Source organism: Macaca thibetana, chromosome 9, assembly GCF_024542745.1.
Source record: "Macaca thibetana thibetana isolate TM-01 chromosome 9, ASM2454274v1, whole genome shotgun sequence".
NCBI classification, from domain to species: Eukaryota; Metazoa; Chordata; class Mammalia; order Primates; family Cercopithecidae; genus Macaca; species Macaca thibetana.
Genome location: NC_065586.1, coordinates 99,247,312 through 99,260,142, shown reverse-complemented (window position 1 = coordinate 99,260,142; position 12,831 = coordinate 99,247,312). Strand labels below are relative to the sequence as shown.

The following is a 12,831-nucleotide window of genomic DNA, read 5'->3' as shown; positions in this document are numbered from 1 at the left end:
TTGTGCTTGGAAATCCAGAAGGAGGTACGTTCCAGTTTTTTTTCCAGCTCCAGCACTATAGATTCTGTGCCATTTCAGTAAATCCAGCAATAAGCTCCTTATTTCTGTTATCATTTCAGAATCAGTGGATACCATGGCTAGTGTCCACTCCTTCTCTTTTCTCTGAGAAATTTTCAGGAGGATAAGAATGAACATTTGTTGAACATGTACTAGAAAATGTACTTTATGTACAATGTACCTTTTAATCCTCACCACAGCCTGCTGAGGTAGGGATTACTAGCAACATTGTACAAAAATGAGGCTAGGCATGATTGCTTACAGGGGTAATCCCAGTGCTTTGGGAGGTTGGAGAGCCCTTGGGCCCAGGAGTTGAAGATCCATCTGTGCAGCATAGTGAGACCTCATCTCTACAAAATAAATAAAGAGTAGCAGGGTGTGGTACAGCAAACCACCATGGCACATGTTTACCTGTGTAACAAACCTGCACATACTGCATGTGTACCCTGGAACTTAGAGGAAAAAAAAAAAAAAAAAAAAAAAGATTAGCTGTGTGTAGTAGTGCACGCCTGTAGTCCCAGCTACTTGGGAAGCAGAGGGAGGAGGATGGTATTAGCCAAGGAGTTTGAGGTTTTGGTGAGTTGTGATTGCGCCTGTACCCTGGGCTGTAGAGTGAGACCCTGTCTCAAACAAACAAAAAGTCAAAAAATCAAAAAGGGTACAGATAAAATGACCTACATATAATGTAGGGGAAAGAAATGTCTTTCCTTCCCATCTTAAGTTCATGGCTGTAGCCGCTATAACAAAAGACAGATTAGTGAGAGAAAAGCATACAGATTAATTTAATGTAAGTTTTTTGGGACACGGGAGCCTTCATAAGGAAATTAAGACCTGAAGAAATGAGTAAACCTGTGTATTTTCTGTGACAGGATTGATAAAGAAGTGGATAGTTGTAGAGAAGTATGATTGGACAAAAGGGGGTATGATCTAATGGTAATAAACTGGGAGGAATTTAGTAAGCTCTGTTCATTCAGAATCTTTGCTGCGTCGCTAGGTCTTCAGAGGTAAGGAGGTTCCTTTCCTCTTGGTGTAAGGAGGACACCTCTCAAATGAGAGTAGTATGACCTGCTTTAGGGGAAGGTGAGAAAAATTCTTCCTAGGTTTTTTTTTTTGAGATGGAATCTTGCTCTCGCCCAGGCTGGAGTGCAGTGGCGCCATCTCGGCTCACTGCAAGCTCTGCCTTCCGGGTTCACGCCATTCACCTGCCTCAGCCTCCTGAGTAGCTGGGACTACAGGCGCCCGCCTCTATGGCCGGCTAATTGTATTTTTAGTTGAGACGTGGTTTCACCGTGTTAGCCAGTATGGTCTCGATCTCCTGACCTCGTGATCTGGCTGCCTCAGCCTCCCAAAGTGCTAGGATTACAGGCGTGAGCCACCGCCGCCAGGCCAATTCTTCCTAGATTTTATGACTTGCTTTAGGGAAGAAGTGGGGTGGTGAGAGTGACCTTCCTGCTTCTGCTGTTTTCTTAAAAGCCAAGGTACCATATTTTGGGTTCAAATGTCCTAAACCCTGTCAATAACTAGCAACTGATTTGTTAAAACTCATAACTGGAATTTAAACTCAGGTCAGTTTCTATTTCTCATGCTGCTCCCAGCTTTCAGAACAGAAATTATCCAGTAACTATAGATGAGATATCAATAAGAGAGAAAAACCTGTAAACAAAAGAGATCATCCTTAATTTTTCCCCCCAAATGAAAACCCTGCCTAGGCAAAACTGCATCTTTCTTTTGCAGTTGAATTGTAATCTTTATCTTTAGAACACATAGTTAAAACATAGTTTCTCTTTTGCTTAATTTTTAGAAATAATCTTAAAGCTTCATTAAGTCTCAGGATTACCATGTAAGTACTGTATTAGAAATGTTGTTAGAATTATTATTATTATTATTTTGAGACAGAGTCTTGCCCTGTCACCTAGGCAGGAGTGCAGTGCGGTGATCTCAGTTCACTACAACCTCCTCCTTCCGGATTCAAGCGATTCTCACACCTCAGTCTCCCAAGTAGCTGGGATTACAGGCGTTCGCCACCATGCCTGACTAATTTTTGTATTTTTAGTAGAGACGGGGTCAGCCAGGCTGGTCCAGGCTGGTCTTGAACTCCTGACCTCAGGTAATCTGCCCTCCTCAGCCTCCCAAAGTGCTGGGATTACAGGCTTGAGCCATCATGCCCCACCAAGAATTCTAAAATTAAACAGTGCATTTTTTTCTCTATTAAAAAATCTTAGGGGGATTGGAAATATATTTTAGGTTCCTCTCTTTTGAATTTTTCTGCCCTCCCCTCCTTTCTAGGCCATATTATTAGCCTCTGGGGAGTTATCCCAAACCCAAGCACTTGGCGTTAACAAACCTAAAGTGTGGGAATGGTGACTGAATAAAGCTGTTAAGAGTACCAGGGAAGAAATTAAGACAAAGTGGCTCATGGTGTCAGTAAATCAAAGCATTATCTTGCTACTAGCAGAGGCATCTCAGGACCTTTGATCCCTGCCCTCTTGAACATAGTAGATGCACTCTGATCTTGTTTTATTGTTATTGGAATGGACTCAAGTCACTTGACATTTAAGTGAACATGTTTTGGATGGTGTGTTTACTTGGACTAGAGTCCAGGGCACTCATCGTGTTTCTGTCAGCAATTGTATATCCTCACCAAACTTACTGGCATTGGAGGTGCTTAAATGGGTGAGAAAAACAATTTAAAGTAAGAAATATTGGTGTATTGTCACTACAGACATCTCAAGTCCAGCATTTAAAAAATTTATGGTAAAATGTATAGAATATAAAATTACCATTTTAAACCATTTTCAAATATACAATTCAGTGGCACTAAGCACATTCAGTGGCACTAAGCACAATGCTCACCACTATCCATTTCCAGAACTTTTTCATCATCCCAAACAGAAACTCCATACCCATTAAGCAATAACTCCCCATTCCCTCCACCCCTCAGTCGCTAGTAACCTCTAATTTATTTTCTGTCTCTATGAATTTGTGTATTCTAGATATTTCATAAAAGTTAAATTGTACAATATTTGTTTTATGTCTGGCTTATTTCTTTTAGCATAATATTTTTCAAATTTGTCCATGTTATAGCATGTATTACCTTTTGAGACTGAATAATATTCTATTGTAGGTATATACCACATTTTGTTTATCTGTTCATCTGCTGATGGACGTTGGGATTGTCTCCACCTTTTGGCTGTTATGAATAGGCTGCTGTGAACATTGGTGTTTAAGCATCTGTTTGAGTTCCTGCTTCCTGCTTTCAGTTCTTTTGGGTATATACCCAGGAATGGAATTGCTGGATCGTAATGTAAGTCTATGTTTAGCTTTTTGAAGAACTGCCAAACTGTTTTCCACAGTGGCTGTAACATCTTACATCCCCACCAGCAATACATGAATGAGAGTTCCAATTTCTTCACATCTTGGCAATACTTATTTTCAGGTTTCTTGTTGTTGTTTGATAATACTTATCCTACTGGGTGTGAAGTTAAGGTATCTTATTATGGTTTTGATTTAATGTTTCTCTAATGGCTGGTGATATTAAGCATCATTTCATGTGTTTATTTAGTCATTTATATAACTTCTTTGGAGAAATGTCAGTTTTTTTAAATTAGGTTTTTTAAATAACTGGAGTTACATATTCTGCATATTAATATTTATGTATTCTGGATATTAATCCCTCATCAGATACATGATTTGCAAATATTGTCTCTCATTCTATGGGTTTTCTTTTCCCTCTCTTGATCATGCCTTTTGAGGCACAAAAGTTTTTAATTTTGAAGTCCAGTTTATCTGTTTTTTCTACTGTTGCCGGTGCTTTTGCTGTCATAGCTGTTAAATCATTCCCAAATCCAATATAAGGAAGATTTTCTGCCATGTTTTCTTCTAAGAGTTTCATAGTTTTAACTCCTATATTTAGGTCTGTGATCCATTTTGAGTTTACTTCTTTTCTTTTCTTTCTTTCTTTTTTTTTTTTTGAGAAAGGGTCTCTGTCATCCAGGCTGGAGTGCAGTGATGCGATCTCAGCTCACTGCAACCTCCACCTCCCAGGCTCAAGTGATTCTCCCATTTCAGCCTCCCAAGTAGCTGGGACTACAGGCTTGTGCCATCATGCCTGGCTAATTTTTAAATTTTTTTGTAGAAATGGGGTTTCACCATGTTGCCCAGGCTGGTCGCTAATTCCTGGACTCAAGCAGTCCACCAGTCTTAGCCTCCCAAAGTGCTAGGATTACAGGCGTAAGACTGCAACTGGCCATGCCTTTTTTTGTTTAATGAAACCAATGACAAGGTAAAGGTCAGTGTTTGTGCTTTAGCATTTCTTCTTAAAGAAAGATGAAACTCTTCATAATAGTGATGAATTAAGATGGAAGATTAGCTGAGTTGAACTTACTATGGATAGTGTGTAAACCAGTTGCATCTATTTGAAGTTCTTACTGTGACGAGTGGTCTCTAAGGAATATATTTGTTGAAAAGTCTTTGGTACAAACCAAGAAAGGTAACCTTTATCAAAAAGACCAAATAAATTCTCATTGTCCTAGTTCATGAAATAATACTCAGGGCATGCACCTCACAACTTAGAAAATGCGCGTTACCTCACCCTACTGGCTTCCATATTACACGTGCAAGAGATATTTGTATGAGAGAATGAGTGCTTCTAAGTCAGTGAAACCTACCAACCTATATATACCCTCTGACTTTTTTTTTTGGAGACAAAAATTTGCTCTTGTTGCCCAGGCTGAAGTGCAGTGGCGCAATCTCAGCTCACCTCAACCTCTGCCTCCTGGATTCAAACGATTCTCCTGCCTCAGCCTTCTGAATAGCTGAGATTACAGGCATGTGTCACCATGCCCGGCTAATTTTGTATTTTTAGTAGAGATGGGGTTTCTCCATGTTGGTCAGGCTGGTCTCGAACTCCCAACCTCAGGTGATCCACCCATCTCGGCTTCCCAAAGTGCTGGGATTACAGGCATGAGCCACCACGCCCGGCCCTCTGACTTATTCTTAAGAGATTTATCGGTTTGTGAATGGATCAAAAGCATACAACTGAAGATTAAAGAACAGAAAAATAGGTGTAGTTTGACTTAAGAATGCATTAATGATCTCCCTTAGTGATCTTTTTTCTTAAGAGTCTTTGGACTTTTGCCCTCCCCCACAAACAGGGTAGAGTAAGAGAATAAGCTGAGTATTTAAACGGAGAAACTAGGGTAACAGATAAAAAGAAAAAAAAAAAAATCCCTGTCCAAAAAGAGATGATCCCTTAAAAAAAAAAAGATAACTGTGGTTAATAAAATTATTAATAAAAAGAAATTAGAAAACATTCATAAAACTAAACAAAGTAAAAATCTAATCAGAATATATTATGAGGACCCAACCTCTAAAGGAGATTTGTGATGATGAAATGTGATAATTTTGTCCATCTCTACAAAAAAAATGCAAAAATTAGTTGAGCGTGGTGCACGTCTATAATCCAAGCTACTCTGGAGGCTGAGGCGGGAGAATTGCTTGATCCTGGGAGGCGGAGGTTGCACTGAGCCGAGATTGTGCCACTGCACTCCAGCCCGGGCTACAGAATGAGACCTATCCAAAAAAAAAAAAAAAGGAAAAGAAATGTGATAATTTCATGCCATATTCATTGAATTGTATCAGCGTTCTGATTAGCATAAACTGAAGTTGACAAAGCCTATGGTGAATAGATTTGCATAGCTGGTAGGTTCATTCTTTATAGTTTTTTTTTTTTTTTTTTTTTGAGACGGAGTCTCGCTCTGTCGCCCAGGCTGGAGTGCAGTGGCGCGATCTCGGCTCACTGCAAGCTCCGCCTCCCGGGTTCACGCCATTCTCCTGCCTCAGCCTCCCGAGTAGCTGGGACTACAGGCGCCCACAACCGCGCCCGGCTAATTTTTTTTGTATTTTTAGTAGAGACGGGGTTTCACCGTGGTCTCGATCTCCTGACCTTGTGATCCGCCCGCCTCGGCCTCCCAAAGCGCTGGGATTACAGGCGTGAGCCACCGCGCCCGGCCCATTCTTTATAGTTTTAACTATGAAGCAATAAACGATTAATAGACTATAAAGACTACTGTGATATAGGATTTATACTTTACTTTTTTTCCAAAAGGCCTTTGAGGTGACTTGCAAAATTAAGCACATATGAAATGGGGCAAAGGACTAATTTTTTTAAATAAAGCACATAAGAAAATATGCTTCCAAAAAGATGTTATCCTTCATATAGTTACCTTATTGAGGAAAACTTACTCCAATATTGCTTGCTTAGACATTTTAGGAATTCTTTTGGAATTGTTTTCAGAGCCAGCTTATAAACTCAAAACCTGCTTTATTGTTTTACATAGTCATACTTTTTTTTAAACCCAGCTCGTTTTCCCCATTTATTCGTTAGTTGCTCCAAATAACCCTCACCTCCAATTAAATTCATCACCTGTTGAGGAACAAACATGTGCCACCAGGGAGGATGTCTAGAATAATGTGCTGTAGACTCTAAAAGTAATTTGAAAATAAGAATTCTCAATGTTTTGAGTAGTGGTTGCAATACTAGAATAAATACATATTGCTTCTGGATAAATACAGTTGCTTCTGCATATTGTTTGTTGTTGTTGTTGTTGTTTTGAGACAGGTTCTTGCTCTGTCACCCAGGCTGCAGCACAGTGGTGCAATTGTAGTTTACCATAACCTTGAACTACTTGGCTCAAGTGATCCTCTTACCTCAAACTCCTGAATAGCAAGGACTATAGGTGTATGCCACCATGGCTGGCTAATTTTTAAATTTTTTGTAGAGACAGGGCCTTGCTATGTTGCCGAGTTGGATCTTGAACTGCTGGGCTCAAGCAGTCCTCCTACCCCAGCCCCCAAAAGTGCTAAGACTGTTGATGTGAGCCATCACACCCAGCCTGGGAGTGATTGTTTTGAATGGGTGAAGGCTCATTTCGATGTGTAAGTTCTATTATGTTTGTTTTTAAACAGACATTATTAGTCATATATCATAATACAGTTTGATTATTTTCATTTCAGAATTCCATTTTTGTTTCTGTTATTTTGAGATAATTGTCTTTTAGAGAGAGACAGCTTAATTTGGAGCAAATCCATTGATTGTTAGGTAAAAATACTTGTCATTTGTAGTTTGTTTCTTTAACTGAACTAAGCTTTATTTAAACTAAGCTACTTTTGGTGTCATCCCTTATTTAAAAATTTTCTCAGTGGTTACACTGTTTTATTTTCTTTAGCCCAATATACCACCTATCTCTTGCTCTGATTTCCTAAGAATATTAATACCTGATAATAATAACCAGTACTATCTTACCAAAAGAACAATGCTGTTGGTAGAACAGGTTTTCTCATTAAGACTGTGAAGGGGTGGCCTGCCTCTCCACACCTGTGGGTGTTTCTCGTTAGGTGGAACGAGAGACTTGAGAAAAGAAATGAGACACAGAGACAAAGTATAGAGAAAGAAAAAGTGGGCCCAGGGGACCGGCGCTCAGCTTTCAGAGGACTCACGCCGGCACCGGTCTCTGAGTTCCCTTAGTATTTATTGATAATTATCTTTACCATCTTAAAGATAAAGGAGTGGCTGGACAATAGGATCATTGTAGGGAGGAAATCAGCAGTAAGACATATGAACAAAAATCTCTGTGACATGAATAAGTTTAAAGGAAAATGCTGTGCCTTGAGATGCATATGCAAACATCTCCATAAACCTTTTAACAGCATTGTTTCAGCCTATCACATGGGGAGAAACCTTGGACAATACCTAGCTTTCCTAGGCAGAGGTCCCTGGGACCTTTGGCCGTGTATGTGTCCCTGGGTAGTTGAAATTAAGGGAATGGTGATGACTTTTAACCAGCCAGCTGCCTTCAGGCACTTGTTTAACAAAGACATATCCTGCACAGCCCAAAATCCATTAAACCTTGAGTCACCACAGCACATGTCTCTTGCAAGGACAAGGTTGGGTAGGGTCACAGATTAACAGCATCTCAAATACAGAACAAAATGGAGTCTCTTATGTCTGCTTCTTTCTATATAGACACAGTAACAGGCTGATCTCTCTTTCTTTTCCCCACAGACTGTAATATTGACAACGTAGTATAGTTCTGTATATATATAGTATAACATATATACTATATATACTATAGTATATATAATATATAGTATATATAGTATAATTCTGTATGTGCGATACATAATACTTGTGTACACTTCTGCTATTTAAAATGTTTTATGAAAGAACAATTTTAAAACTTTCTGATTTGATAAAATTTATTAAGTTTGGTGAGAATAAATTAGGGAAGATGGATGAAACAAGAATCCAAAATAGCAAAAGTTGTTAAAGCTGTGTGATGTGTTTAAAGCAGCTCATTACATATTTCCTCTACTTTTGTGTGTATGAGTAAAAATATCCTTAATATTAAATTTAAAAATAATGTGGCAGAAACTAAAAAAATACCAATAAAGTTTTTTTTTTTTTTTTAAAGAGGCATTTAAATGTTAAGGTCCTTTAGTCTTTTCATTTCCATTTGAGATATTATAGCCCTTGTTATTTTAGCTGCTTTACTACTTTTTCTTAAACTTCAGAATTTCTTACAGTACCTTCCTCAGGAAATAAAGTACTATTTCTACAGTCAGGCAGTGCTTTTGAGGTGGTCCCTCCATGTTAGGAAATAATTTAAAAATAATACTCCAGTGCATTATCTTACTTGTAGATGAAAGCCTTTGTATTCGTTGAGATAAACATCCTCAAACTATTATTTTTAGACATATATTACATATGAAATATATGGCATATTTTAGGTGTATATTACTTTTTAGATAGCTTTTTAATATATGAGTCTATACTTAGTTTCCAAGCTTTGATTCCCTTAGTTTCCAAGCTTTGATTCCTTTTATGTCAAGTCTGTATCCCAGTTAAAGTTTTCACTAATACGAAATTAATCTCTCTGAATTGTAATAACACTTGGTTTGTTTCTAGATTAGGAAATGTAAAAGATTGCTTAATAAAACCCATTTCATCTCCATTACATGGTAAGTGATAGAATCAATTACTAGTGTTTATGATCTTTACTTTTTATTGCCAATTATATAAGCATTCAAATGTAGGCCATATTTTTTGTGTGTGAATGTCATGTAATAATATTAGTGGCATCAGTGAAGTTATTAAGATGATTTTTTCACTCCCAGCATCCAGGCTATTTTCTTTTTTTTTTTTGGAGACAGAGTCTTACTCTGTCACTCAGGCTGGAGTGCAGTGGCACAATCGCAACTCATTGCAACTGCCGCCTCCCGGGTTCAAGCAATTCTCCTCCTCAGCCTTCTAAGTAGCTGGGACTACAGATGCACACTGCCATGCCCGGCTGATTTTTTTGTATTTTAGTAGAGATGGGGTTTCACTGTGTTGCCCAGGCTGCTCTTGAACTCCTGAGCTCATGCAGTCCACCTGCCTCGGCCTCCCAAAGTCCTGGGGTTATAGGCGTGAGCCACCGCGCCTGGCCAAAGGCTATTTTCAACATGACTAAACTTGTTTTCAACATAGTAATAACATAATAGCTACCTTTGATTCATTATCTCCTTTCTGCTTACACATTCTCTGGATGTTTGTTTTATCATGCAGATAATGGCCAATGAGGAAAGGACAAATGATAATGGAATCAAGTTGTGTAGCAAAGATTTAGATTAAACCTTATGAATAAGACACTAATACTGTAGTGGGTTCAGTATTACCTGAACTAGATCACTAATACCTAAGCAGATCATGAGGACGTTGTGATTCTGTCACTGGGAACATTTGTTCTGTTTTGATAATCAAGTGAAGAAATCAGATTCAGACGATTATAGGAGTCCACATCAAGTGACCACATAGAGGTTCTTTTATTTTCTGTTTTTAATCCACTTCCTCAGTTTTTTCCTCGGGATGAATAGACTGACATTACCCAGAATACTTTGTTATTAAAGAATGAATTTATTTCCATCTAGATTTCCAATTCATTAAGTACCTAAAGGGGTCTGTTTATTTCCTTAAGACTCTTTGAAGAAGATAGTCAAACATTTCAATTAAATAGGATAGATAATGTATGTGGAAGTATATGACCTAAAGTATAGGCTGGGGGTGCACACTGTTGGCCCATGGACCCAACTTAGACCACAGACCATAGTTTGGCTGAAAGAGTTTTTGTTTGTTTAATTGGGTCGGTATTTTTATTTTTATTTATTTATTTATTTATTTATTTATTTATTTATTTATTTTTGAGACAGAGTCTTACTCTGTCACCCCGGCTGGAGTGCAGTGGTGCGATCTCAGCTCACTGCAACCTCTGCCTTCTGGGTTCCAGTGATTCAGGCACATGCCACCAGGACAGGTGTGCGCCACCACACCCAGCTAATTTGTATTTTTTAGTAGAGACAGGGTTTCATTGGCCAGGCTGGTCTCGAACTCCTTACCTCGTGATCCACTTGCCTCGGCCTCCCAAAGTGCTGGGATTACAGGCGTGAGCCACCATGCCGGCCTAATTGGGTCAGTATTACACAATTGAGAGATTACAGGTAAAAGTCTAGGTTGGCTGTTACCACACAATTGGGAACATTTGGCTCCCATTCCCACAGGGAAGTCAACTACACTTGAGTAGCCACTTTCTTCTCTAGACAAGATGTACACCCTCATGTATCCCACTTCACACATTAATTCACTTGCCTAGTCTTGACATAGATGTTTGTAATGTATTAGCTGAATCTGAATTTCAGAGAGTTGTCAGGTAAACTTTATAGTACCTTGAGAAATTGGTTATAAAAATGAGTTATCTGTATAAGCCTGAATAAATCATACATAAATCATGCATAGTTTTTAAGAAGACTTCCTGGGCTGGATTGATTGGCCCCCTTTTTGTCCCTCTATACTTTCTTAGTCATTTGATTAGTCTTATTGATCTCCTAAAACTTATTATAAATATCTAAGTGTATATCCCCTGTAATATACCATGAGCTATGAGCTCCTTCAAGGCCCAGGATCATACATTATTTTGTTTTTTGTTCTCAGCTTCTAGTACCTGGTACACAGTAGGTATCCAAATGTTTGTTAAATTCCTCTAACTTTAGTACAGGCATTTGAGTGCTATGGTCTGTTTATTTTTGGAAAAAAATATATATTAGCTATTTCTGTTTTTGTATTTGTATTACAAGCAGCTCCTTTGGTTAAAGATGATTTTTAAAAGTTATCTCAATAATTTTCAATTTTTCTGTCTTAAATTGAAAACAGTACGGAAAATACAAGATCTTTGTAAGTATACAGATTCTCAGATAGGATATTTTTGAATTAGGTATTTTTTTCATTTTATTTAAAAATATTCTTCTAATCTTAATATTTTTAAAACAAATAACTCTTAATTACCATTTAATTGCATTTGCTTGCAATAAACTGAAATTGGCAGTCGCTCAAAGTCCACTTATTTTACTTATTTACACATCTAGTCATTTGGGAGTGTGTTTTACTTTGTATTACTAGAAGTATTGCCATGATATCTAGCTGTTTTAAGTAAATTAAAAATAAGGCCATTTTAGGAAATTTGCTTTGAAAATTTAGAAAGATATGAAAATATCTTTTTTAGGTCATTTGTGATCTCTTAGGTTAGAGATAAAATTTTTGCCTGTGTCTATTTAATGTGTAGGATTTTCATATAGTTTTGGAAAATGAAAAAAGTCCTCGGGCATTTGTTTATATGATAATTGGAAAGATCTCACTTAAAATTTTCTCAGAGAAAAATGTGCGTTATCACCTTTTCTAGTTAGAGGCCTAGAGAACCAACATTATGTAACCTACAGCTAAATAGATGAGCATGTTGATGTTGATCATACTTATAACATAAAAGCAAATGACTATTCTTGGGTGGTTGAGTTGCATTTTTGGTTTTCATTGTGACTGCTGGTAGTGTTGTAATGCTTTTAGGACTTTTAGACATTACATCTGGTCATTTGTGCTCTTTGGTTGAGTACCCCAAAAATCTAAGAATTGGAGGAGCCCAGTGACATGTTTTCAAAAACCTAAATGTCTCTAGGGAAAATGACTCCCTATAAAGTTAAACATAATGCATATCTTTAAAGTGTCAGTATACTTAATGGATTATGTATCTTCAACTCAGTTATTTTACTGGACTAGGTAGTTTCTTTTAACTTTATAGAGTATATATTGGCTTACTAAGGGCAGATTTCCACTGACAATCAAAATTTAAAAATTTCCTTCCATTCCAAATTTAGGTATCTGGTTAGATTTTTAGCAGTGTGCAGTTGATTGTAGTCATCTTGATAATGATGACTAGAATCTTGATAATGACTAACCTAGTAGTTAGGTATAGGTAGACTCAGCTAAAATGGGTACTTGGAAGCAAGGTGAGGCCACTCTGGTTTGTTTTTATATCCTTTATTCAGTCTGTTTCACTACCCATAGTTTAATTTTAAACACCATTTCCCAGCTGCATTCAGTTTCTATTGTGTTAGCCTGAAATGTGCTAGAGAAAATAAACTAAGACCAGTAGACTTATTTTTCTGTTTGTCTTTCGACTTAACATTTTAGGATCAGACTTGGCTTGCATTCCAGACTCAGGGTGCCAGAAAAGTAAATAATACACAATAATATTCAATACCCTTGTTTTGTTATGGCCAATTAGGCTAATTTTAGTGATGGTCAGAGGCTTCTAAATTGGAGGGCAGTAGTAACTCCTGTAATACCAGTTTCCAAATGGTATCTCTCTGTTCCAGCCCATCACAACAGTTTTAAAACCAGCTTTTGTTTTT

General features: G+C 37.7%; 2 protein-coding genes across 16 annotated transcripts in view; both read left to right on the top strand.

Moving 5' to 3' along the window:
• Positions 1-12,831, top strand: part of ARL3 (ADP ribosylation factor like GTPase 3) — a 537,289-nt gene that overhangs the window by 69,093 nt on the left and 455,365 nt on the right. The window lies entirely within an intron of this gene.
• NT5C2 (5'-nucleotidase, cytosolic II) overlaps positions 1-12,831 on the top strand; it is a 183,834-nt gene that overhangs the window by 145,925 nt on the left and 25,078 nt on the right. For 3 of the 14 annotated variants that reach the window (XM_050804141.1, XM_050804139.1, XM_050804135.1), the window contains exon 2: positions 3,182-3,361. The exons of 10 other annotated variants lie outside the window; for them this stretch is intronic. Coding sequence is in view for 3 of the 4 variants with exons in the window: in XM_050804139.1 (XP_050660096.1) it covers positions 3,341-3,361 (21 nt within the window). In the remaining variant the exon portion in view is untranslated. Of the gene's footprint in view, positions 1-3,181; positions 3,362-9,022; positions 9,076-12,831 lie in introns of all 14 variants that reach the window. One more of the 14 variants, XM_050804138.1, reaches the window with a different exon arrangement.